We start from the raw sequence: 23,471 nt of genomic DNA, 5'->3' as shown, positions 1-23,471 counted from the left end.
TGAGTCCCGCACCGGAAGGCTCTTTGCTGCATGTCGTTCCCCCTCTCTCTGCCCCCTTCCTGTCCCTCTCCAACTGTCCTCTCATTAAAGGCATAAAAAGCCCAAAAAAATAAAAATAAAAACTCTGCTGAGAGTTCCTTCACCGTGTCTCATCAACACTTCCTGTTCAACAAACGAGTTCTTCATCAAAAGCCAATAGAAGAAATATTGCTACTACTGGAGCTGGCAGAGAGGCGAAAGAATCGTCACGGTTAGCACGGTTAGCACGGTTAGCGTCACCATTAGCCGGTTAGCAAACCGGAAATACGCATAGTGTAGAGCGGATGTAGAGTTGACCAATCAGAGGCCTCCTTTCTCTCCTCCCTGCGGCGATATCTGCGGCACTGTCTGCGGTCAGTTACAATTTTGGGGAGGTGCACCAGAGTGTCTGCGTAAGGGGGGGGGGGCATGTCTGCGTTAACTGCGACACACACGCAGACGACCTGGTTTCCGACCATAAACCGCCCTTCACCCAGCGGCCCCGCCACCCGCCACCCCGACCCCTGCCACCCAGCGGCCCCGGCTACCACCGCCCAGCGGCCCCGCCACCCGCCACCCCGACCCCTGCCACCCAGCGGCCCCGACCCCTGCCACCCAGCAGCCCCGCCACCCGCCACCCCGACCCCTGCCACCCAGCGGCCCCGACCCCTGCCACCCAGCGGCCCCGCCACCCGCCACCCCGACCCCTGCCACCCAGCGGCCCCGCCACCCCGACCCCTGCCACCCAGCGGCCCCGCCACCCCGACCCCTGCCACCCAGCGGCCCCGCCACCCCGACCCCTGCCACCCAGCGGCCCCGCCACCCCGACCCCTGCCACCCAGCGGCCCCGCCACCCCGACCCCTGCCACCCAGCGGCCCCGCCACCCGCCACCCCGACCCCTGCCACCCAGCGGCCCCGCCACCCCGACCCCTGCCACCCAGCGGCCCCGCCACCCGCCACCCCGACCCCTGCCACCCAGCGGCCCCGCCACCCGCCACCCCGACCCCTGCCACCCAGCGGCCCCGCCACCCCGACCCCTGCCACCCAGCGGCCCCGCCACCCGCCACCCCGACCCCTGCCACCCAGCGGCCCCGCCACCCGCCACCCCGACCCCTGCCACCCAGCGGCCCCGCCACCCCGACCCCTGCCACCCAGCGGCCCCGCCACCCCGACCCCTGCCACCCAGCGGCCCCGCCACCCCGACCCCTGCCACCCAGCGGCCCCGGCTCCCACCGCCCAGCGGCCCTAACGGTGCGTTCAAACCGGAATTTTTCGCGCAAAGTGATTACATACAAAGGCGCGAATGACAAGACGCGAATTCATGCGAGTTCAGAAAATCCAACTTTGGCAAAATATTCGCGTCAGACAGCCTATCAGCGCTGAGATTCTGGACGACAGAGACGTGGAGACAGATGGAACGGCGCTCCGCAGCTGAAATGGAGCGCCTGTAGTTGGTGTCCTGCCGAGAGATCACGGCACCGATCCTCCCGAGCAGCTCATCAAACCGCGTCCTGGTGAGCCTGAAACACCGCTGGAAGCGGCCGTCATCCAGACGCAACTCCTGGAGAAGGCGGTGAAATTCTCCGAGCTGAGTGCGCCTCCGGATGATGTCACTGACCCAGACACGACGGCGTGTGCGTTTCCGACGAATCTCGGACTGCCACAGCAGGTACAAGGACGCCATGGTACGTATATCAGCCACGGTGGATGAGAGAATGAAATGGAGGGAATGGCGCCAAAATAGCCCCTCGTTTTTTACTCGCGCTAATAAGGCGAGTAAATTCAACCACTCGTGCGAGTAACTAGTCTGAATGCACCGTGACTCCTGCCGCCCAGCGACCCCTGACCCTGCCGCCCAGCGACCCTGACCCTGCTGCCCACCTCCATGCCCTGGACCTTCAGCTTCATGTGGTCCTCCCTGGTTGTTTTTCCATCCTTCCTCTTCTTCCAGCAGTATCCGTCCTTCCTGTACTTCACCTTCTTTCTGTTGTACAGGATGATGCTGCCGTTCTTCGGCCTGAAACACAAACGGTGGTTAGCAGGAGTCGGTGCCCTCAGCTTCGTCTGGCAGGTGCATGCGGGGGGGGGGTGTACCTGGTTTTCAGGGTGCAGGAGAGCCACTCGTCATGTCTGTCGAACGATATCAGGTAGGAGGCGATCTCCTGCAGACAGACAGTAAACATCCTGAATGCTGTGATTTATCTGCTGATATCTACAGCTTTACCATCTGTGTCTGCCGCCCCCGCACAGCTGAGCGGGGGGTTCACATACTTCTGTTGGTGTCACTCACCTCGTTAGTGTTCCACCTCAGCCGCTCGTTAGGAAGACTCGAGGAGCGAGGGAGGCACTCCAGCAGCTTGTTGGGCAGAAACACCTTCCTCTGTCCTTTATTCTCTGCACACACAAACAGCCTTCAGTTATCAGGATCCTCTCTGTGGAACCAGAGCCTTCAGTTATCAGGCCCCTCTCTGTGGAGCCAGAGCCTTCAGTTATCAGGCCCCTCTCTGTGGGACCAGAGCCTTCAGTTATCAGGCCCCTCTCTGTGGGACCACAGCCTTCAGTTATCAGGATCCTCTCTGTGGAACCAGAGCCTTCCGTTATCAGGCCCCTCCCTGTGAGACCAGTGCCTTCAGTTATCAGGCCCCTCTCTGTGAGACCAGTGCCTTCAGTTATCAGGCCCCTCTCTGTGAGACCAGTGCCTTCAGTTATCAGGCCCCTCTCTGTGGGACCACAGCCTTCAGTTATCAGGCCCCTCTCTGTGAGACCAGTGCCTTCAGTTATCAGGCCCCTCTCTGTGGAGCCAGAGCCTTCAGTTATCAGGCCCCTCTCTGTGGAGCCAGAGCCTTCAGTTATCAGGCCCCTCTCTGTGAGACCAGTGCCTTCAGTTATCAGGCCCCTCTCTGTGGAGCCAGAGCCTTCAGTTATCAGGCCCCTCCCTGTGGAACCAGAGCCTTCAGTTATCAGGCCCCTCCCTGTGGGACCACAGCCTTCAGTTATCAGGCCCCTCTCTGTGGAACCAGAGCCTTCAGTTATCAGGCCCCTCTCTGTGGAACCAGAGCCTTCAGTTATCAGGCCCCTCTCTGAGGAACCAGCTGCCAGTTTGGGAGGCAGAGCCTTCGGTTATCAGGCCCCTCTCTGTGGAACCAGCTGCCAGTTTGGGAGGCAGAGCCTTCGGTTATCAGGCCCCTCTCTGTGGAACCAGCTGCCAGTTTGGGAGGCAGAGCCTTCAGTTATCAGGCCCCTCTCTGTGGAACCAGCTGCCAGTTTGGGAGGCAGAGCCTTCAGTTATCAGGCCCCTCTCTGAGGAACCAGCTGCCAGTTTGGGAGGCAGAGCCTTCAGTTATCAGGCCCCTCTCTGTGGAACCAGCTGCCAGTTTGGGAGGCAGAGCCTTCAGTTATCAGGCCCCTCTCTGTGGAACCAGCTGCCAGTTTGGGAGGCAGAGCCTTCAGTTATCAGGCCCCTCTCTGTGGAACCAGCTGCCAGTTTGGGAGGCACAGCCTTCAGTTATCAGGCCCCTCTCTGTGGAACCAGCTGCCAGTTTGGGAGGCAGAGCCTTCAGTTATCAGGCCCCTCTCTGAGGAACCAGCTGCCAGTTTGGGAGGCAGAGCCTTCAGTTATCAGGCCCCTCTCTGTGGAACCAGCTGCCAGTTTGGGAGGCAGAGCCTTCAGTTATCAGGCCCCTCTCTGTGGAACCAGCTGCCAGTTTGGGAGGCACAGCCTTCAGTTATCAGGCCCCTCTCTGAGGAACCAGCTGCCAGTTTGGGAGGCAGAGCCTTCAGTTATCAGGCCCCTCTCTGTGGAACCAGCTGCCAGTTTGCGAGGCAGAGCCTTCAGTTATCAGGCCCCTCTCTGTGGAAGCAGCTGCCAGTTTGGGAGGCAGAGCCTTCAGTTATCAGGCCCCTCTCTGTGGAACCAGCTGCCAGTTTGGGAGGCAGAGCCTTCAGTTATCAGGCCCTCCTGGACTTCATGAACTGGATGTGATTGTCCTGCGTCTCTGAAGACGCCTCGAGATGACTTTTGTTGTGATTTGGCGCTTTATAAATAAAGCTGAATTGAACTGAAGCAGCAGGCATCTCATGCATCATGATGTGGGACGCTCAGGTGGGTGGCACTGACCTGTCTCCGTGGAAACCATCTCCTTGTTGTTCATGGCGACGAGCCTCACACGACACACGGCCGCCTGCACTGCCCCGCTGCACGCACACACAGAGACACACAGAGACACACAGAGACACACAGAGACACACAGAGACACACAGAGACACACAGAGACACACAGAGACACACAGAGACACAGCCCGATCAACAGCCCGATCAATAGGAAACACAGCTCACACAACAACTTCTCTGGCACCCAGTTGCCTAGCAACAGCCAAATTTGCACCCACTTTACATGAAGTGCGTGCACGGTGTGCATCCGTGAACTTATGTAACACAAACAGCTCCAGCTGTGTGTCCGCCACACACCTTACCGACAGTTAAACAACATTTCCACCGGTTCTGACCCGCATTATTACCCTGATTATTCAGCCTGTTAAATATTAAACCTGCTCACACTTTACTTATAAATATGTGTACACATTTATCTGATAAAGTCAAACTACAACTTACTTATTCTGAATAAATCAACTGTCACTACAGCCTTGTTTTTTGCTTCTTTGCTTCTGACAGACGCAGCAGATTCAGTCCACCCACACAAACACACCCATTTACAGGAGGCCGGCTTCAGACCGCGGACTCGCCTGGCCGCTACGGCCGCCTCTCGGAGCCTCTCCCCCGGGTGAGGGCTCTCAGCTCGTCCCGGCTTGCTGGAGCTAACGGCGGGACGCCGCTGAGCTTCGCATCATCTTTTACAACATCTAACAAGGCGACAACAGCTTTAAACACCCCGCTGACGACATTCCTGTCCTCACGCTGTTGGACCAAAGCAAAAGAAGACGTTACATTGATCCATTAACTTTTAAATAACGGTATTTCAGAAGTTCGGCTAGCCGGCTAGCGGCGGCTGCACAGCTCCGTGTGAGCGGTGATTAACGGCTCCGACAGCCGAGCCGCGGGGCTGGAGCTCCGGCTCAGAGCGCCGATAATCTTTCCGACTATAGCGTGAAATAAAGTGGTTTAAATAAACGCGGACAGGACCGAGCAAGGGGTTGTTTTTTGGGGTAAAACAGCCTATTAAATATCCTTTACCTTCCGCCTTCAGCACAGCCGCCATATTCTCTGACTCTGACGTCACTACGTAGCATCAGAGGTTTGGGGTTTCTGGTTTTCTCCACTAGGGGGAGTCCTGGAGCCCACCTGGAGTCCACCTGGAGCCCACCTGGACTCCACCTGGAGCCCTCCTGAAGCCCACCTGGAGCCCACCTGGAGATTACTGCTCACACCTAGGGTTGCAAAATTCCCGGAATTTTCAAAGACGGAAACTTTCCATGGGAATTTAAGGGAATTAACCGGAATTTATGGGAATTTATGGGAATTTAAGGGAATTAACGGGAATTTATGGGAATTTATGGGAATTTAAGGGAATTAACGGGAATTTATGGGAATTTATTAGCCTGGCTGACGCGTCCACATCTCGATGAGATGGTGGTCTGGGAACTAGGTCCATCCATCCATCCATCCATCCATTATCTTCCGCTGGTCCGGGGATCGGGTCGCGGGGGCAGCAGCTTGAGCAAAGAGACCCAGACGTCCCTGTCCCCGGCCACTTCCTCCAGCTCTTCTGGGGGGACCCCGAGGCGTTCCCAGGCCAGCCGAGAGACATAGTCTCTCCAACGTGTCCTGGGTCTTCCCCGGGGCCTCCTCCCAGTGGGACGGGCCCGGAACACCTCACCGGGGAGGCGTCCAGGAGGCATTCTCACCAGATGCCCGAGCCACCTCATCTGACTCCTCTGGATGCGGAGGAGCAGCGGTTCTACTTCGAGCCTCTCCCGGATGACCGAGCTTCTCACCCTATCTCTAAGGGAGAGCCCAGACACCCTGCGGAGGAAACTCATTTCGGCCGCTTGTATTCGCGATCTCGTTCTTTCGGTCACTACCCACAGCTCGTGACCATAGGTGAGGGTAGGAACATAGATTGACCGGTAAATCGAGAGCTTCGCCTTCTGGCTCAGCTCCTTCTTCATCACGACGGGCCGGTGCAGAGCCCGCATCACTGCAGACGCCGCACCGATCCGTCTGTCAATCTCCTGTTCCATTCGTCCCTCACTCGTGAACAAGACCCCGAGATACTTGAACTCCTCCACTTGGGGAAGGATCTCATTCCCGACCCGAAGAGAGCATTCCACCCTTTTCCGGCTGAAGACCATGGTCTCAGATTTGGAGGTGCTGATGGTCATCCCAGCCGCTTCACACTCGGCTGCGAACCGCTCCAGTGAGAGCTGAAGGTCACGGCCTGACGACGCCAACAGAACCAAATCGTCCGCAAAAAGCAGAGACCCGATTCTGAGGTCGCCAAACCGGACCCCCTCAACGCCCTGGCTGCGCCTAGAAATTCTGTCCATAAAAATTATGAACAGAATCGGTGACAAAGGGCAGCCCTGACGGAGTCCAACCCTCACAGGAAACATGTCCGACTTACTGCCGGCAATGCGGACCAAACTCTGACACCGGTCATACAGGGACCGAACAGCCCATATCAAGGAGTCCGGCACTCCATACTCCCGGAGCACCCCCCACAAGAGTCCCCGAGGGACACGGTCGAACGCCTTCTCCAAGTCCACAAAACACATGTAGACCGGTTGGGCGAACTCCCATGCACCCTCCAGGATCCTGCGGAGGGTATAGAGCTGGTCCACTGTTCCACGGCCAGGACGAAAACCACACTGCACCTCCTGAATCCGAGATTCGACTATCCGGCGGATCCTCCTCTGCAGTACCCCCGAAAAGACCTTACCAGGGAGGCTGAGGAGTGTGATCCCCCTATAGTTGGAACACACCCTCCGGTCCCCCTTTTTAAAGAGGGGGACCACCACCCCGATCTGCCAGTCCAGAGGCACTGCCCCCGATGTCCACGCGATGCTGCAGAGGCGTGTCAACCAAGACAGCCCCACAACATCCAGAGCCTTGAGGAACTCAGGACGGACCTCATCCACCCCCGGGGCCTTGCCACCGAGGAGTTTTTTGACCACCTCGGCAACCTCAGCCCCAGAAATGGGAGGTCCCACGTCCGAGCTCCCCAACTCTGCTTCCTCATCGGAAGGCGTGTCGGTAGGATTGAGGAGGCCCTCGAAGTACTCCCCCCACCGACTCACGACGTCCCTAGTTGAAGTCAGCAGAGCCCCGCCCTCACCATACACGGTGTTGACGATGCACCGCTTCCCCCCCCTGAGCCACCGGATGGTGGACCAGAATCTCCTCGAGGCCGTCCGGAAATCGTTCTCCATGGCCTCCCCGAACTCCTCCCAAGCCCGAGTTTTTGCCTCAGCAACCGCCGAGGCTGCGTTCCGCTTGGCCTGTCGGTACCCATCAGCTGCTTCCAGAGTCCCACTGGCCAAAAAGGCCCGATAGGACTCCTTCTTCAGCTTGACGGCCTCCCTCACCACTGGGGTCCACCAGCGGGTTCGGGGATTGCCGCCACGACAGGCACCGACCACCTTGCGGCCACAGCTCCGGTCGGCCGCCTCAACAATGGAGGCACGGAACATGGCCCATTCGGGCTCAATGTCCCCCACCTCCCCCGGGACATGGTTGAAGCTCTGCCGGAGGTGGGAGTTGAAACTCCTCCTTACAGGGGATTCCGCCAGCCGTTCCCAGCAGACCCTCACAATACGTTTGGGCCTGCCAGGTCTGACCGGCTTCCTCCCCCACCAGCGGAGCCAACTCACCACCAGGTGGTGATCAGTTGACAGCTCCGCCCCTCTCTTCACCCGAGTGTCCAGGACATACGGCCGCAAGTCCGATGATACGACTACAAAGTCGATCATTGAGCTGCGGCCTAGGGTGTCCTGGTGCCAAGTGCACATATGGACACCCTTATGCCTGAACATGGTGTTCGTTATGGACAATCCGTGACGAGCACAGAAGTCCAACAACAAAACACCACTCTGATTCAGATCGGGGGGGCCGTTCCTCCCAATCACGCCCCTCCAGGTCTCACTGTCATTGCCCACGTGAGCATTGAAGTCCCCCAGCAGGACGAGGGAGTCTCCCGGAGGAGCACTCTCTAGTGCCTCCTCCAGGGACTCCAAAAAGGGTGGGTACTCTGAACTGCTGTTCGGTGCATAAGCACAAACAACAGTCAGGACCCGTCCCCCCACCCTAAGGCGGAGGGAGGCTACCCTCTCGTCTACCGGGGTAAACCCCAATGTACAGGCGCACAGCCGGGGGGCAATAAGTATGCCCACACCTGCTTTACGCCTCTCACCGCGGGCAACTCCAGAGTGGAAGAGAGTCCAACCCCTCTCGAGGAGGCTGGTTCCGGAGCCCAAGCCATGCGTCGAGGTGACTCCGACTATATCTAGCCGGAACCGCTCAGCCTCGCGCACCAGCTCAGGCTCCTTCCCCAGCAGAGAGGTGACGTTCCACGTCCCAAGAGCCAGCTTCAGTAGCCGAGGATCAGACCGCCAAGGTCCCCGCCTTCGGCTGCCGCCCAGCTCACATTGCACCCGACCCCCATGGCCCCTCCCACGGGTGGTGAGCCCGTAGGAAGGGGGACCCGTGTCGTTTCTTCGGGCTGTGCCCGACCGAGCCCCACGGGCACAGACCCGGCCACCAGGCGCTCGCCGGCGGGCCCCACCCCTGGGCCTGGCTCCAGGGGGAGGCCCCGGTGACCCGCGTCCGGGCAAGGGAACACGGTGTCCATAAATATTATTCATCATAGGGGTCTTGTGAGCTGTTCTTTGTCTGGTCCCTCATCTAGGATCTGTTTGCCATGGGTGACCCTACCAGGGGCTTAAAGCCCCAGACAACATAGCTCCCAGACTCATTGGGGCACGCAAACCCCCCCACCACGATAAGGTGACAGCTCAAGGGGGAGTGTTCAAGCCATTTATTTTTGTAGTCATTTTTTTTATCATTACTTTTTCTTCTCGAACCATTGCAAACAAAACTAAGAAATGATATTATTCAAACATGTCTGTCCATCTTTAATCTTATTAGCCTGGCTGACGCGTCCACATCTCGATGAGATGGTGGTCTGGGAACTAGGTGTGCATTTTTATTTGACATTTTGTAAATCCCATTGAGTTCTATTGAAGACTGGATGTTCGTTGATATTACTCCGCCATCAAGTGGTGTGGAGTGTAGCAAGTTAGATTCAACTGCTGAGCGGAAGTTTATCCACGGCTGTGAGGTGGCTAAGAAAATAGTTCGAGCATGAACGAGCTGCCAAATAAAACACGACAGAAGCAACTTTTCGCAACGAAATGTGATATGGATTACCAGTGCACACCAGTAACCACTCCGGTGAGTTGATGATTTTGAAAACGGACGTTTATGGTGCTTTTACGGACCTTTTAAGACATGCACATGACTTGCCGTTCTGAAGCAGGTTGAGAAGAATCAAAATTAGGCAAATACCGGAGACAACAGTAAACATCAGAAAAGCGGTGAGGGGGGTTCTAAAACATTGCAGACTCAGAAAAGAGGCTTAATGTTGAAAATACCGCAGTTATTCTTTAACTTCCACTGGATTCTTGGACCCATTTCACTACAAACTCCCTCTGGATTTCCCCGAGGATCCTCGGACTCCCTGGAACCCACCTGGAACCTCCCTTGGACCCAAGCCCCTGGCTTCCACTCACCTCTCCCTGTCAGACTTCCATTTCACCACCTGTAAGTCGTCCTTCCACAACATATTCCTGGCTACACATCTGGAACTCCCCTTCTTCACCTCCCACTGCAGAACCCAAATAACTCCGACCTCCTCACCAGCTGCCCCGGACAAAGAGACTCTTCATACCTTCTTTGTGTAATAAACTTTATTTACCGTCTTCCACCTCCTGAGAGAATCTTTGCATGTGGGTCAAATAACATCCAATAACCAGATACCTTTAGCTACCCTGTAAAGAATATGGTCTTAAAAACGTTCCCCATTTCTCATATTTATCAATCATTTTTTATCCTATAGGACGGTGGTGGCCAATCGTAGATCTTTGAAACGTTTCCTGTAGATCCCGAAAATAATAGAGAAATAATTACACAATCTTTTCTCTCCATCCCGTATCAGAGTAGCTTCCTGCCTGCTGTCTCCACTGAGCGAACTGGATGCAACTCTTCTCCTGGCACTTCCTGGTTGAGGCCTACTCCTGCTCTGATTGGTTCTTCCTTCTTAATGACTCCACCAATCACTGAAGAGGCCTCCCTATTTAACCCTCCACTTCCTACCAGAAGGCGGCCGTGTTCCTTTGTGTGAACAGCTTGCCTCTTTGCTGGGTGTTTGTGTGATCATTTGGATAGCTTTATTAGCTTTATCAGCTTTATTAGCTTTGTTAGCATTATTAGCTTTATTAGCTGGACTGGGACTTTTCTTATGTTTTTTGTGTGTTCTGAAGGCTACTAGATCCTGTTTGTAGCTCGTTTGTTTTTGAAGAGTCCTGTGTTTTGTGTTATTTTGACTAAAACTGGTTTTGAAGCCTCTCGGTTTGTTTTGATTTTCTTTTGGCTTCGTTTTGAGTTCTGAACTACCTCTCTAATTTTAAGATGTAATTATTTGTTTTGGAGTTTTTGTTTTATTTAGGGTTTTATTTGTTTTGAGACCCTCTTTTGACTTGTGGATTATTGTTAAAGAAAACTAAACAATAAACACTTAACTATTTTTACCTTTAAAACATCTGGGTATTTTTATTACTATTTTTATTTTTTCTTTAATGTTACTTCCCCTCCCCCTGAGTGAGCTGGGTCGTAACAAGGTACTAAAAACACATATGTACATAAGTGTTATTATCGTGTTATTATATACACATTCGCTGCTGCCAGTAGATGTCACCAAAGGCGTCTGCTTTCCACATCTGTAAACCTTTTTTTTGATCTTCCCTGATTTCTAATTTCTGAACAGAAACGTTGTTTTTTCTTCTCTTTCTATGTTCCTATTTTCAGTTTTTCCTCCATCTTTGCTTTATCATTTAAACAAAGGGATTTCTGTTACTCTGATATAAATCTTGACCTTTTGGCTCCTCCCCCCGATGACACGCCAGCATGGCGTCCTGGCGGTGAAGGTTTCTGTGTTTTGCGAACAGGAAGAAAGACGAAGGCAAATAGAGAAAAATATCTGAGGTTTATTTTGTATAAAAGTGGAGCGAGTCATCCAGCAGGAGGAACATCAGGGAGCTCACATTGATGTTTCACCATTTTACTTCATGTACAGCACAACCAGGCGTTGGTCTGTCCCGGCGAACAAAGATGGAAACACCACTTAAAGGACCAATGTGCTGTTTGTAAGTCAGCAAAGATAAACCCCGTCAGATTTCTGCTTCTTCTTGTTTTAAAGGCCTGAACAGCAGCAACTTGCTTTCTTTAAATGTTTCGTCCTCATCGAACTCTACAGAAAGAACAAAACGTGTTCAACTCATTTAAAGGCTGGAGAGAAACCACTTCTTCCTTTTCACAAACTGTAAACTGAGTGAGATTTAACTCTCCAGACTGTGTGAACGCTCGACTGAACTACGAATAACGGAAGGAAAACACGTTATTCCCACCAGAGCTGATTTGTTTGTGTAAATATGACATTTTTCCTTAATTAATGACACGTCTGATCATCTTTTAAAGTATTTCCTCTAATAATTGATTCTTTAAGGAAGCAGCTGTTGGTGAAAATAAATAACTTAAAAGAAAAAGAACCACAGACGAACTGAAGCCGTGTTGGCTTTCTGATCACGAGAAAAAGCCGATGAGATTCAAAGAGCTGATCTTTATCATTCAGTGGTTTTAACGTTCTTTCACCTCCATAAATATGCTTAAATAATTCCTAAAACTGAGGCTCCCAAGCTCCAGGATTTAAAGTTAATGAGCCGACAAACAGCAGAGCGTCACTTTAACTCGACCAGCCGCTGGACGACCGACAGGAGGAAGGGTTAAGACTTCTGACAACAGCAACTCATCAATCAATAATCAATAACCAATAACCGATCAGAGATCGGCTTCATTAACAGTGAAGAAAGTAAAAAACAAACAAAGTTCTGCAGTCACAGAAGGAAGAAAACCAGTTCAAATCCACAGGAACGAGTGTGTGTGAGTGTGAGTGTGTGCGTGAGGCGGGCAGGGTCACGAAGGCAACGCCCCCTCCGTCCATGTCGTGGGCCGGGCTCCGGGGTCAGAGGTCATCACAAGCCCTGCCGGATGCTCTGGATGATCTGGAAAATGGCTGCAACACACAAACAGAAGGAGCCTTAAACGCCAGGTCACATGACACGGAAACGGCAGGTCACATGACACACGGAAACGCCAGGTCACATGACACGGAAACGGCAGGTCACATGACACACGGAAACGCCAGGTCACATGACACGTAAACGCCAGGTCACATGACACACGTAAACGCCAGGTCACATGACACGTAAACGCCAGGTCACATGACACACGTAAACGCCAGGTCACATGACACAAGTAAACGCCAGGTCACATGACACAAGTAAACGCCAGGTCACATGACACACGTAAACGCCAGGTCACATGACACACGTAAACGCCAGATCACATGACACACGTAAACGCCAGATCACATGACACACGTAAACGCCAGGTCACATGACACACGTAAACGCCAGGTCACATGAACACGTAAACGCCAGGTCACATGACACACGTAAACGCCAGGTCACATGACACACGTAAACGCCAGGTCACATGACACACGTAAACGCCAGGTCACATGACACACGTAAACCCCAGGTCACATGACACACGTAAACCCCAGGTCACATGACACACGTAAACGCCAGGTCACATGACACACGTAAACCCCAGGTCACATGACACACGTAAACCCCAGGTCACATGACACACGTAAACCCCAGGTCACATGACACACGTAAACGCCAGGTCACATGACACGTGTTTTCCACCGGTTTGTTTCGTACACCAACATCGTGCCGTCAGCAGTTTAAAACAAAATAAGACTAAATGTGTCAAACTGGTTGATAATGTGCTTTTTGAAATTTTTTTAATTACACAATAAATAAAGAGAAAATTTAAAAGAAATTTCTTGAAATTGACGTTTTATTTTCAACCGAATTTAAACCGTATTCATTGTCTGCTATTCTCTGCATATCTTTCTTTCTTATAAAGTCTGGAGCTGAAGCCCACAGAGGAGACCTCTGAAGGAAAAGCTTCATGACGGACAGACAGGAGACAAACCTGTCCTACAGACTAATCTGCTGTGTGCAGAAGGCGTTTAAGTGACATTAAAAGAGGAGCTCTTTAAGATCCTCACAATGCTCCTCAGAACAGAACCAGAACCTCAGAACAGAGCCCAGAGAGATCAGAGGAGCTGACGGGGAAACTCACCTGATCCACAAACCACAAAGACGAACAGAGCCAGCAGCCACGGGCCCACCGGAGACTTCTCCTCGTTCACCGGTCGCTGTAAAACACACACAAGTTATTCAGCATGTGGTGGTTCTGACCCAGTTTATTTAGTATTAATTTAACAGCATGTGGTGGTTCTGACCCAGTTTATTTAGTATTAATTTAACAGCATGTGGTGGTTCTGACGCACGCCCAACACACACGCCCAACACACGCACAACACACGCACAACACACACGCCCAACACAAGCCCAACACACGCCCAACACACGCCCAACACACACGCCCAACACACGCCCAACACACGCCCAACACACACGCCCAACACACGCCCAACACACACGCCCAACACACACGCCCAACACACGCCCAACACACGCCCAACACACGCCCAACACACGCCCAACACACACGCCCAACACACACGCCCAACACACGCCCAACACACGCCCAACACACGCCCAACACACACGCCCAACACAGGCCCAACACAGGCCCATCGCACGCCCAACGCACGCCCATCGCACGCCCAACACACGCCCAACACACACGCCCAACACACACGCCCAACACAGGCCCAACACAGGCCCATCGCACGCCCATCGCACGCCCAACACACGCCCAACACACACGCCCAACACACACGCCCAACACACACGCCCAACACAAGCCCAACACACGCCCAACACACACGCCCAACACAAGCCCAACACACGCCCAACACACGCCCAACACACGCCCAACACACACGCCCAACACACGCCCAACACACGCCCAACACACACGCCCAACACAGGCCCATCGCACGCCCAACGCACGCCCATCACAGGCCCATCGCACGCCCAACGCACGCCCAACACACACGCCCAACACACACGCCCAACACAAGCCCAACACACGCCCAACACACGCCCAACACACGCCCAACACACACGCCCAACACACACGCCCAACACACACGCCCAACACACACGCCCAACACACGCCCAACACACGCCCAACACACGCCCAACACACGCCCAACACACGCCCAACACACACGCCCAACACACACGCCCAACACACACGCCCAACACACGCCCAACACACACGCCCAACACACGCCCAACACACGCCCAACACACACGCCCAACACACGCCCAACACACGCCCAACACAAGCCCAACGCACGCCCAACGCACGCCCAACGCACGCCCAACGCACGCCCAACGCAAGCCCAACGCACGCCCAACGCACGCCCAACACACACGCCCAACACACGCCCAACACACACGCCCAACACACACGCCCAACACACGCCCAACACACGCCCAACACACACGCCCAACACACACGCCCAACACACGCCCAACACACGCCCAACACACGCCCAACACAAGCCCAACACACGCCCAACACACACGCCCAACACACACGCCCAACACACACGCCCAACACACGCCCAACACACGCCCAACACACGCCCAACACACGCCCAACACACACGCCCAACACACGCCCAACACACACGCCCAACACACACGCCCAACACACGCCCAACACACACGCCCAACACACACGCCCAACACACACGCCCAACACACGCCCAACACACACGCCCAACACACGCCCAACACACACGCCCAACACACACGCCCAACACACGCCCAACACACACGCCCAACACACGCCCAACACACGCCCAACACACACGCCCAACACACGCCCAACACACGCCCAACACACGCCCAACACACACGCCCAACACACGCCCAACACACGCCCAACACACACGCCCAACACACGCCCAACACACGCCCAACACACGCCCAACACAAGCCCAACACAAGCCCAACACACACGCCCAACACACACGCCCAACACACGCCCAACACAAGCCCAACACACGCCCAACACAAGCCCAACACACACCCAACACACACGCCCAACACACACGCCCAACACACACGCCCAACACAAGCCCAACACACGCCCAACACACACCCAACACACGCCCAACACACACGCCCAACGCAAGCAGAACACACGCCCAACACACACGCCCAACACAAGCCCAACACACGCCCAACACAAGCCCAACACAAGCCCAACACACGCCCAACACACGCCCAACACACGCCCAACACACACGCCCAACGCAAGCAGAACACACGCCCAACACACGCACAACACACGCCCATCGCACACGCCCAACACAAGCCCAACACACACGCCCAACACAAGCCCAACACACGCCCAACACACGCCCAACACACACGCCCAACACACGCACAACACACGCCCAACACACACGCCCAACACAAGCCCAACACACGCCCAACACACGCCCAACACACACGCCCAACACACACCGAACACACGCCCAACACACACGCCCAACACACACGCCCAACACACACGCCCAACACAAGCCCAACACACACGCCCAACACACACCGAACACACGCCCAACACACACGCCCAACACACACAGCTCCCCATCCTGTGTAACCAGGCTGCTCTCAGACTCACATTTACAGAATATCTTCAGTGTCTGAGCTCTGCAGAGACACATCCCATCAAAGTCCACATTTCTTAAAGGAGTCTGGCTCTTTTCTTATTACGAACACGTATTTTAGTCGGGAAATAATACCCACCTGCAGGGTATAAGCACCGAACCTTTCTTTGTCGAGTTTAGATCAAATAAACGCGTTTTGAGGCGCTCTGCTGAAGCTAACCTCTGCTAGCTGCTAGCTGTTAGCTTCATCGCGGCTAGCTGCTAGCTTCGTCGCTGCTTCCTGGATTCGTGTCTCACGCACGAACCTGCCGAATAGCACCGAGTTCGTGGACATACATTGTAACATAACCCAACACACAGCGCACACACCGACACACGCACACACAAGCAGACCGCGGCGGGCAGCTGTCAGTTACCGATGTCTTCTGGACGTGTCCCCGCTGTGTGATCGTCTTGCTGTGCCGCTCGTTCGCCACTTTCATCCGCTGCACCGCCGACATGTTTGGGTTCCACACCGGTCCGGATCAGAGGGACGGAGGAGCCGGGAATAACCGAGTCAAACGGGCGACAAGAAGGGGCGTCAGTCACGCTGGTACCGGAGAAAAAATATCCCGCAGGAGCAGAATCTCAGCCGGGCTTGTTTCCGTCCTGCTGGGCACGTAACGTCCGATTGGCGGCTAACCGCTAGCTGCTAGCTGAGGCTTCTTCTTCTTGTAATTTATTGGCGGTTAGCATCCTTAATGTTGCATTACCGCCACCAACGGTACAATTATGAAACTGCGGGTGTGGAGCGTCGACGAAGGAGTGACAAAATCAAATCAAATAAAAAGAAATAATAAATAAATAAATAAATAAATAGACAAATAAATAAACAATTCACTAAATAAAAAATAAACTAAATCCTTTCAAAAAAGTCCTGTGGTCTTTAAGAAATTGAATTGTTTCCGTCTTGCTGGGCACGTAACGTCCGATTCGGGGCTAACCGCTAGCTGCTAGCTGAGGCTGCTTGAGCCCTGAAGCGACCCCCGTCACGTGACAGGGGTCCGGACTCGAAACGGGTCCTTGCGCCCCCTAGCGACGAAACGCTGTCACAGACAGCGCACAAAAAATTCAATTCAATTCAATTCAATTCATTTTTATTTATATAGCGCCATATAATCTGATATCTACGGAAGAGTATTAGGGCCAGGCATAAGAAAAAATATTTATATTTTGCCTGTCGAGAATAAAGTCGACATGTCGAGAATAAAGTCGAATTTTAGAGAAAAAAGTCAACTCCTCTAGTCCATCATCTAATTACTTTATTCTCGACAGGCAAAATATAATTTTTTTTCTTATGCCTGGCCCTAATACTCTTCCGTAGGTATCACCTTTAATAAAACCTAAAGTGTGAGAAAAAAATGTTTAAAATGTGACACTGGTGTAAATGGTGTAAATCCTGCTGAACATGAAGCAGTGTTGTTGTTATTGTTGTCTCTTTTGTATATACATTATAAAACTGTCCAGAAACAAACTAAATTTGTCTGTATGAGTTTGTAAATGGCAGCATGTGGCCTTGCGTAGTGTGTTCACACTTTTTCTCATCAAACTGATTAAATTCAGTTTATATACATCTGCCATATGTTGCCACCCCTCAAAAATTCCTGCCCCCCTCTTGCCACCCCATAAATATTTTTTCTAGATCCGCCCCTGAGCGCTAAATACAACAAATGTCATCTCAAGGTACTTAGATAATAAAGTCCAATTCAAGCCAATTGGAATTCAATTCATGGTAATCATAATTATTCATAAAACAATCCAATTCGTTCATATAGAGCCAATTCAAAAACAATTTCCTAGCTAAGGAAACCAACAGATTGCCCCGAAACTTGTCTTCAGTCCAATCTCCCGTCCTGAGTGAGCCTGAGGCGACTGTGGAGAGAAACGACTCCCTTTGAACAGGAATAAATTGATTCCCATGAAAGAACGCTTCCCCTTACATTTTTAATAAAGTCGTTGGGATTTCATTTATGCTTTGAAGTGACCAAATTTACATTAAAACTTACAAACAAGCGTTGCATGATGGGAAAATGCTCTGTTTCTGCTCTGATGTGAAGTCACAGGTTATCGTATTGGACTTATTGGATTCAGAGGGGGTTACTTTATTCGTGGAACTTCTACTTGTATAAGTGAAGCTATTCTTTTTTTTTAGTGCACATGATTAAAGTTGTTCGCAGCCTCTCTGGTTTCCATGGTGATGTGATGACTTTGATGGACAGGAAATGTACCAGTGAGCTGGTGAGCTTCGTCATTAAACTGAAGGTTTATTCATCTTTCCTCCCAAACAGTTTTCTACTTAAGAAATTCACATTTTAATTCATATTTGACACGTCCACAGTTCTCATGTTAACTCATGATGACTTTATTCATTTTCTGGACAGTAACGTTTCTCACACACATGGGGTTAGGGGTAGGGTTAGGGTACCTGAAGGCTACCCTACCTCCACTCAGTCATCACACACACCTACAGCTGAAACCTGTGGTCATCACACACACCTACAGGTGAAACCTGTGGTCATCACACACACACACACACACACACACACACACACACACACACACACACACACACACACACACACACACACACACACACACACAGTGGCTGTGTTCGAAACCGCCTACTACTCCTACTACTCCTACTACTCCTACTTTAACTTTAACTTTAAGTTCCCGGATGCATACTAGATTCTCCTAAATGTTGGGTATGCATCATGAGGTTACTACTCATACTCAAACTACCCAAGATGCAACGTAACGTGACGTCGCCGATCGTCATTTCCTGTCAAAACGGCAGTTTCAAGCTAGCTACAACGAGGGTAGGTTCACTTCCTGTTTTCAAAACAAAAGCACCAATTGTATGGTAATGGCTTTCCCTGTGATAAAAGGCAACGGGTATTTTATTTTGTGAAAATAACAGGAAGTGCGTTGCTCACTGCGGCTAGCTTTAGTAGCGCCGAATTCGTGGGAACAAAATGGTAAACAGCCGGTATTTTGTCAGGTTTTCAACACGTTGGGGATCTAAACGACTACTTTCTCACCTGAAAATGTTTCAAATGTTGCTAAAGTTTACAGAGTTTAGAGCTTAAGAGAAATCAGCTTCAGGCCGGCTGATTTCGGCTCGGGCAGGAGCGAAATGCATTGTGGGTAAACGCTCTGCATACTGTCTGATCGATGAGTATGCAGTATGTAGTATGTAGTATGTAGTATGTAGTATGCAGTATGTAGTATGTAGTATGTAGTATGCAGTATGTAGTATGTAGTATGCAGTATGTAGTATGTAGTTTGAAGTATGAAGTATGTAGTATGTAGTATGTAGTATGCAGTATGTAATATGTAGTATGCAGTATGTAGTATGTAGTATGCAGTATGCAGTATGCAGTATGGAAGTATGTAGTATGCAGTATGCAGTATGCAGTATTCAGTATGCAGTATGTAGTATGCATTATGCAGTATGCAGTATGTAGTATGCAGTATGCAGTATGGAAGTATGTAGTATGTAGTATGCAGTATGTAGTATGTAGTATGTAGTATGCAGTATGTAGTATGCAGTATGCAGTATGCAGTATGGAAGTATGTAGTATGTAGTATGCAGTATGTAGTATGTAGTATGTAGTATGTAGTATGCAGTATGTAGTATGCAGTATGCAGTATGCAGTATGGAAGTATGTAGTATGCAGTATGTGGTATGTAGTATGTAGTATGCAGTATGTAGTATGCAGTATGCAGTATGCAGTATGCAGTATGTAGTATGTAGTATGCAGTATGCAGTATGCAGTATGCAGTATGTAGTATGTAATATGCAGTATGTAGTATGCAGTATGTAGTATGCAGTATGCAGTATGCAGTATGTAGTATGCAGTATGTAGTATGCAGTATGCAGTATGTAGTATGCAGTATGCAGTATGCAGTATGCAGTATGCAGTATGGAAGTATGTAGTATGCAGTATGTAGTATGCAGTATGTAGTATGCAGTATGGAAGTATGTAGTATGCAGTATGTGGTATGTAGTATGTAGTATGCAGTATGTAGTATGCAGTATGCAGTATGCAGTATGTAGTATGTAGTATGCAGTATGCAGTATGTAGTATGCAGTAAGTAGTATGCAGTATGTAGTATGCAGTATGCAGTATGTAGTATGGAAGTATGTAGTATGCAGTATGTGGTATGTAGTATGTAGTATGTAGTATGCAGTATGTAGTATGTAGTATGTAGTATGTAGTATGCAGTATGTAGTATGCAGTATGCAGTATGCAGTATGGAAGTATGTAGTATGCAGTATGTGGTATGTAGTATGTAGTATGCAGTATGTAGTATGCAGTATGCAGTATGCAGTATGCAGTATGTAGTATGTAGTATGCAGTATGCAGTATGCAGTATGTAGTATGCAGTATGCAGTATGTAGTATGCAGTATGTGGTATGTAGTATGTAGTATGTAGTATGCAGTATGTAGTATGTAGTATGTAGTATGTAGTATGCAGTATGCAGTATGCAGTATGCAGTATGCAGTATGGAAGTATGTAGTATGCAGTATGTGGTATGTAGTATGTAGTATGCAGTATGTAGTATGCAGTATGCAGTATGCAGTATGTGGTATGTAGTATGTAGTATGCAGTATGTAGTATGCAGTATGCAGTATGCAGTATGCAGTATGTAATATGCAGTATGTAGTATGCAGTATGTAGTATGCAGTATGCAGTATGCAGTATGTAGTATGCAGTATGTAGTATGCAGTATGCAGTATGTAGTATGCAGTATGCAGTATGCAGTATGCAGTATGCAGTATGGAAGTATGTAGTATGCAGTATGTAGTATGCAGTATGTAGTATGCAGTATGGAAGTATGTAGTATGCAGTATGTGGTATGTAGTATGTAGTATGCAGTATGTAGTATGCAGTATGCAGTATGCAGTATGCAGTATGTAGTATGTAGTATGTAGTATGCAGTATGTAGTATGCAGTATGCAGTATGCAGTATGCAGTATGTAGTATGTAGTATGCAGTATGCAGTATGCAGTATGCAGTATGTAGTATGTAATATGCAGTATGTAGTATGCAGTAAGTAGTATGCAGTATGCAGTATGCAGTAAGTAGTATGCAGTATGTAGTATGCAGTATGCAGTATGCAGTAAGTAGTATGCAGTATATAGTATGCAGTATGCAGTATGCAGTATGCAGTATGCAGTAAGTAGTAGGCGGTTTCGAACACAGCCACAGTGTCCTGCTGGCTGATTGAAGCCAGGGGTCAGAGGTCATTAGTAGGAGTTTTTCTCAGAGTTTCCTCCTTTAGTAAAGTCCAACATGAAATCTCCACCTGAACGTCCAGATGATCCTGGAGGTCAGAGGTCACGCAGGTCTCGGCTGTGGTGACATCACGCGGTTCCACCAACGAGGCGGCACAGAAGCCCCCCCTCCCCGGGCCTCTAACAGCCCAGCCCGCTGATGGAGCCGATGCGGTCCATCTTCATCCCGAAGCATCCTCTTCCTCCGACCATCGACTTGCGGCTCCGCCTCCTCGTCTTGGCCTGGCGCCGCAGGAAGTCCACGAAGAACCGAGGGACCTCCGCCCGCCGTCCCACCGGCCCGCTCGCTTCATCGTCGCTCAGGGACGGGAAGGCCGGCCGTCCGGCAGAGCCTTCTGTGATGTCATCGGACGGGGGCGGGTCCAGGATGAGGGCGGCGATGCGAGAGCCGAACAGAGAGCCGAAGACCTGAGGAGACAGAGTGTGAAGTATGAAGTCAGATGGGGCAACTGATGGGGCAACGGAGGCAAAAGAGACGATGGTGAAACTGATGGAGATGATGGAGTGATGATGAAGGTCTCCACAGACCTGTCTGTCGTCTCTTGGATGGGAAGATCTCGTCTCCACGGTAACGGTGAGGAAGAGGAGGAGGAGGACAGGAAGGAGAAAGGAGGAGGAGGCAGCCATCTTTGTTTGGAAGAAAAAACAAACAGAGTGAACAACAAAACGACCTTTGACCTCTGAAGTGAAGTTTGTGGAACATCTAAAGTGTTGGACAAAGGAAATCTGACTCCAGAGCTTCATCCTGAATTCTGGCCACTCAGAAACTACAGAAACTACTACAGAGCCTTCCGTTATCAGGCCCCTCTCTGTGGAACCAGCTGCCAGTTTGGGAGGCAGAGCCTTCAGTTATCAGGCCCCTCTCTGTGGAACCAGCTGCCAGTTTGGGAGGCAGAGCCTTCGGTTATCAGGCCCCTCTCTGTGGAACCAGCTGCCAGTTTGGGACCAGAGCCTTCAGTTATCAGGCCCCTCTCTGTGGAACCAGCTGCCAGTATGGGACCAGAGCCTTCAGTTATCAGGCCCCTCTCTGTGGAACCAGCTGCCAGTTTGGGAGGCAGAGCCTTCAGTTATCAGGCCCCTCTCTGTGGAACCAGCTGCCAGTTTGGGAGGCAGAGCCTTCAGTTATCAGGCCCCTCTCTGTGGAACCAGCTGCCAGTTTGGGAGGCGGAGCCTTCAGTTATCAGGCCCCTCTCTGTGGAACCAGCTGCCAGTTTGGGAGGCAGAGCCTTCAGTTATCAGGCCCCTCTCTGTGGAACCAGCTGCCAGTTTGGGAGGCAGAGCCTTCAGTTATCAGGCCCCTCTCTGTGGAACCAGCTGCCAGTTTGGGAGGCAGAGCCTTCAGTTATCAGGCCCCTCTCTGTGGAACCAGCTGCCAGTTTGGGAGGCAGAGCCTTCGGTTATCAGGCCCCTCTCTGTGGAACCAGCTGCCAGTATGGGACCAGAGCCTTCAGTTATCAGGCCCCTCTCTGTGGAACCAGCTGCCAGTATAGGACCAGAGCCTTCAGTTATCAGGCCCCTCTCTGTGGAACCAGCTGCCAGTTTGGGAGGCAGAGCCTTCAGTTATCAGGCCCCTCTCTGTGGAACCAGCTGCCAGTTTGGGAGGCAGAGCCTTCAGTTATCAGGCCCCTCTCTGTGGAACCAGCTGCCAGTTTGGGAGGCGGAGCCTTCAGTTATCAGGCCCCTCTCTGTGGAACCAGCTGCCAGTTTGGGAGGCAGAGCCTTCAGTTATCAGGCCCCTCTCTGTGGAACCAGCTGCCAGTTTGGGAGGCAGAGCCTTCAGTTATCAGGCCCCTCTCTGTGGAACCAGCTGCCAGTTTGGGAGGCGGAGCCTTCAGTTATCAGGCCCCTCTCTGTGGAACCAGCTGCCAGTTTGGGAGGCGGAGCCTTCAGTTATCAGGCCCCTCTCTGTGGAACCAGCTGCCAGTTTGGGAGGCGGAGCCTTCAGTTATCAGGCCCCTCTCTGTGGAACCAGCTGCCAGTTTGGGAGGCGGAGCCTTCAGTTATCAGGCCCCTCTCTGTGGAACCAGCTGCCAGTTTGGGAGGCAGAGCCTTCAGTTATCAGGCCCCTCTCTGTGGAACCAGCTGCCAGTTTGGGAGGCAGAGCCTTCAGTTATCAGGCCCCTCTCTGTGGAACCAGCTGCCAGTTTG

General features: G+C 51.7%; 3 protein-coding genes across 6 annotated transcripts in view; all 3 read right to left on the bottom strand.

Moving 5' to 3' along the window:
- The window catches only part of camta2 (calmodulin binding transcription activator 2), a 58,800-nt gene extending 53,541 nt beyond the window's left edge, over positions 1–5,259 (bottom strand). For 2 of the 4 annotated variants that reach the window (XM_075450593.1, XM_075450596.1), the window contains exons 1-5: positions 5,211–5,259; positions 4,137–4,213; positions 2,310–2,413; positions 2,114–2,181; positions 1,901–2,036 (exon numbers count right to left, since the gene is read on the bottom strand). In XM_075450593.1, coding sequence (XP_075306708.1) covers positions 1,901–2,036; positions 2,114–2,181; positions 2,310–2,413; positions 4,137–4,170 — 342 coding nt within the window. In that variant the 5' untranslated portion in view covers positions 4,171–4,213; positions 5,211–5,259. The other 2 variants (XM_075450595.1, XM_075450594.1) reach the window with 2 other exon arrangements.
- Positions 5,260–11,216: 5,957 nt separating this feature from the next.
- LOC142368570 (stress-associated endoplasmic reticulum protein 1) lies at positions 11,217–16,695 on the bottom strand. The gene is made up of 3 exons (XM_075450775.1): positions 16,398–16,695; positions 13,464–13,539; positions 11,217–12,321 (listed from the first exon to the last, which is right to left on the bottom strand). The coding sequence occupies exons 1-3, from the start codon at positions 16,479–16,481 to the stop codon at positions 12,281–12,283; spliced, it is 201 nt and encodes a 66-aa protein (XP_075306890.1). The 5' UTR covers positions 16,482–16,695; the 3' UTR covers positions 11,217–12,280.
- A 4,748-nt stretch (positions 16,696–21,443) lies between these two features.
- LOC142369541 (C-type natriuretic peptide 2-like) lies at positions 21,444–21,950 on the bottom strand. The gene is made up of 2 exons (XM_075451894.1): positions 21,852–21,950; positions 21,444–21,731 (listed from the first exon to the last, which is right to left on the bottom strand). The coding sequence occupies exons 1-2, from the start codon at positions 21,948–21,950 to the stop codon at positions 21,444–21,446; spliced, it is 387 nt and encodes a 128-aa protein (XP_075308009.1).
- Positions 21,951–23,471: the final 1,521 nt, after the last annotated feature.

Source organism: Odontesthes bonariensis, chromosome 19 (genome assembly GCF_027942865.1).
Source record: "Odontesthes bonariensis isolate fOdoBon6 chromosome 19, fOdoBon6.hap1, whole genome shotgun sequence".
In the NCBI taxonomy this organism is placed as follows: Eukaryota; Metazoa; Chordata; class Actinopteri; order Atheriniformes; family Atherinopsidae; genus Odontesthes; species Odontesthes bonariensis.
The sequence above is the reverse complement of the archived record's forward strand: the minus strand, read 5'-3'. Positions and strand labels throughout refer to the sequence as shown.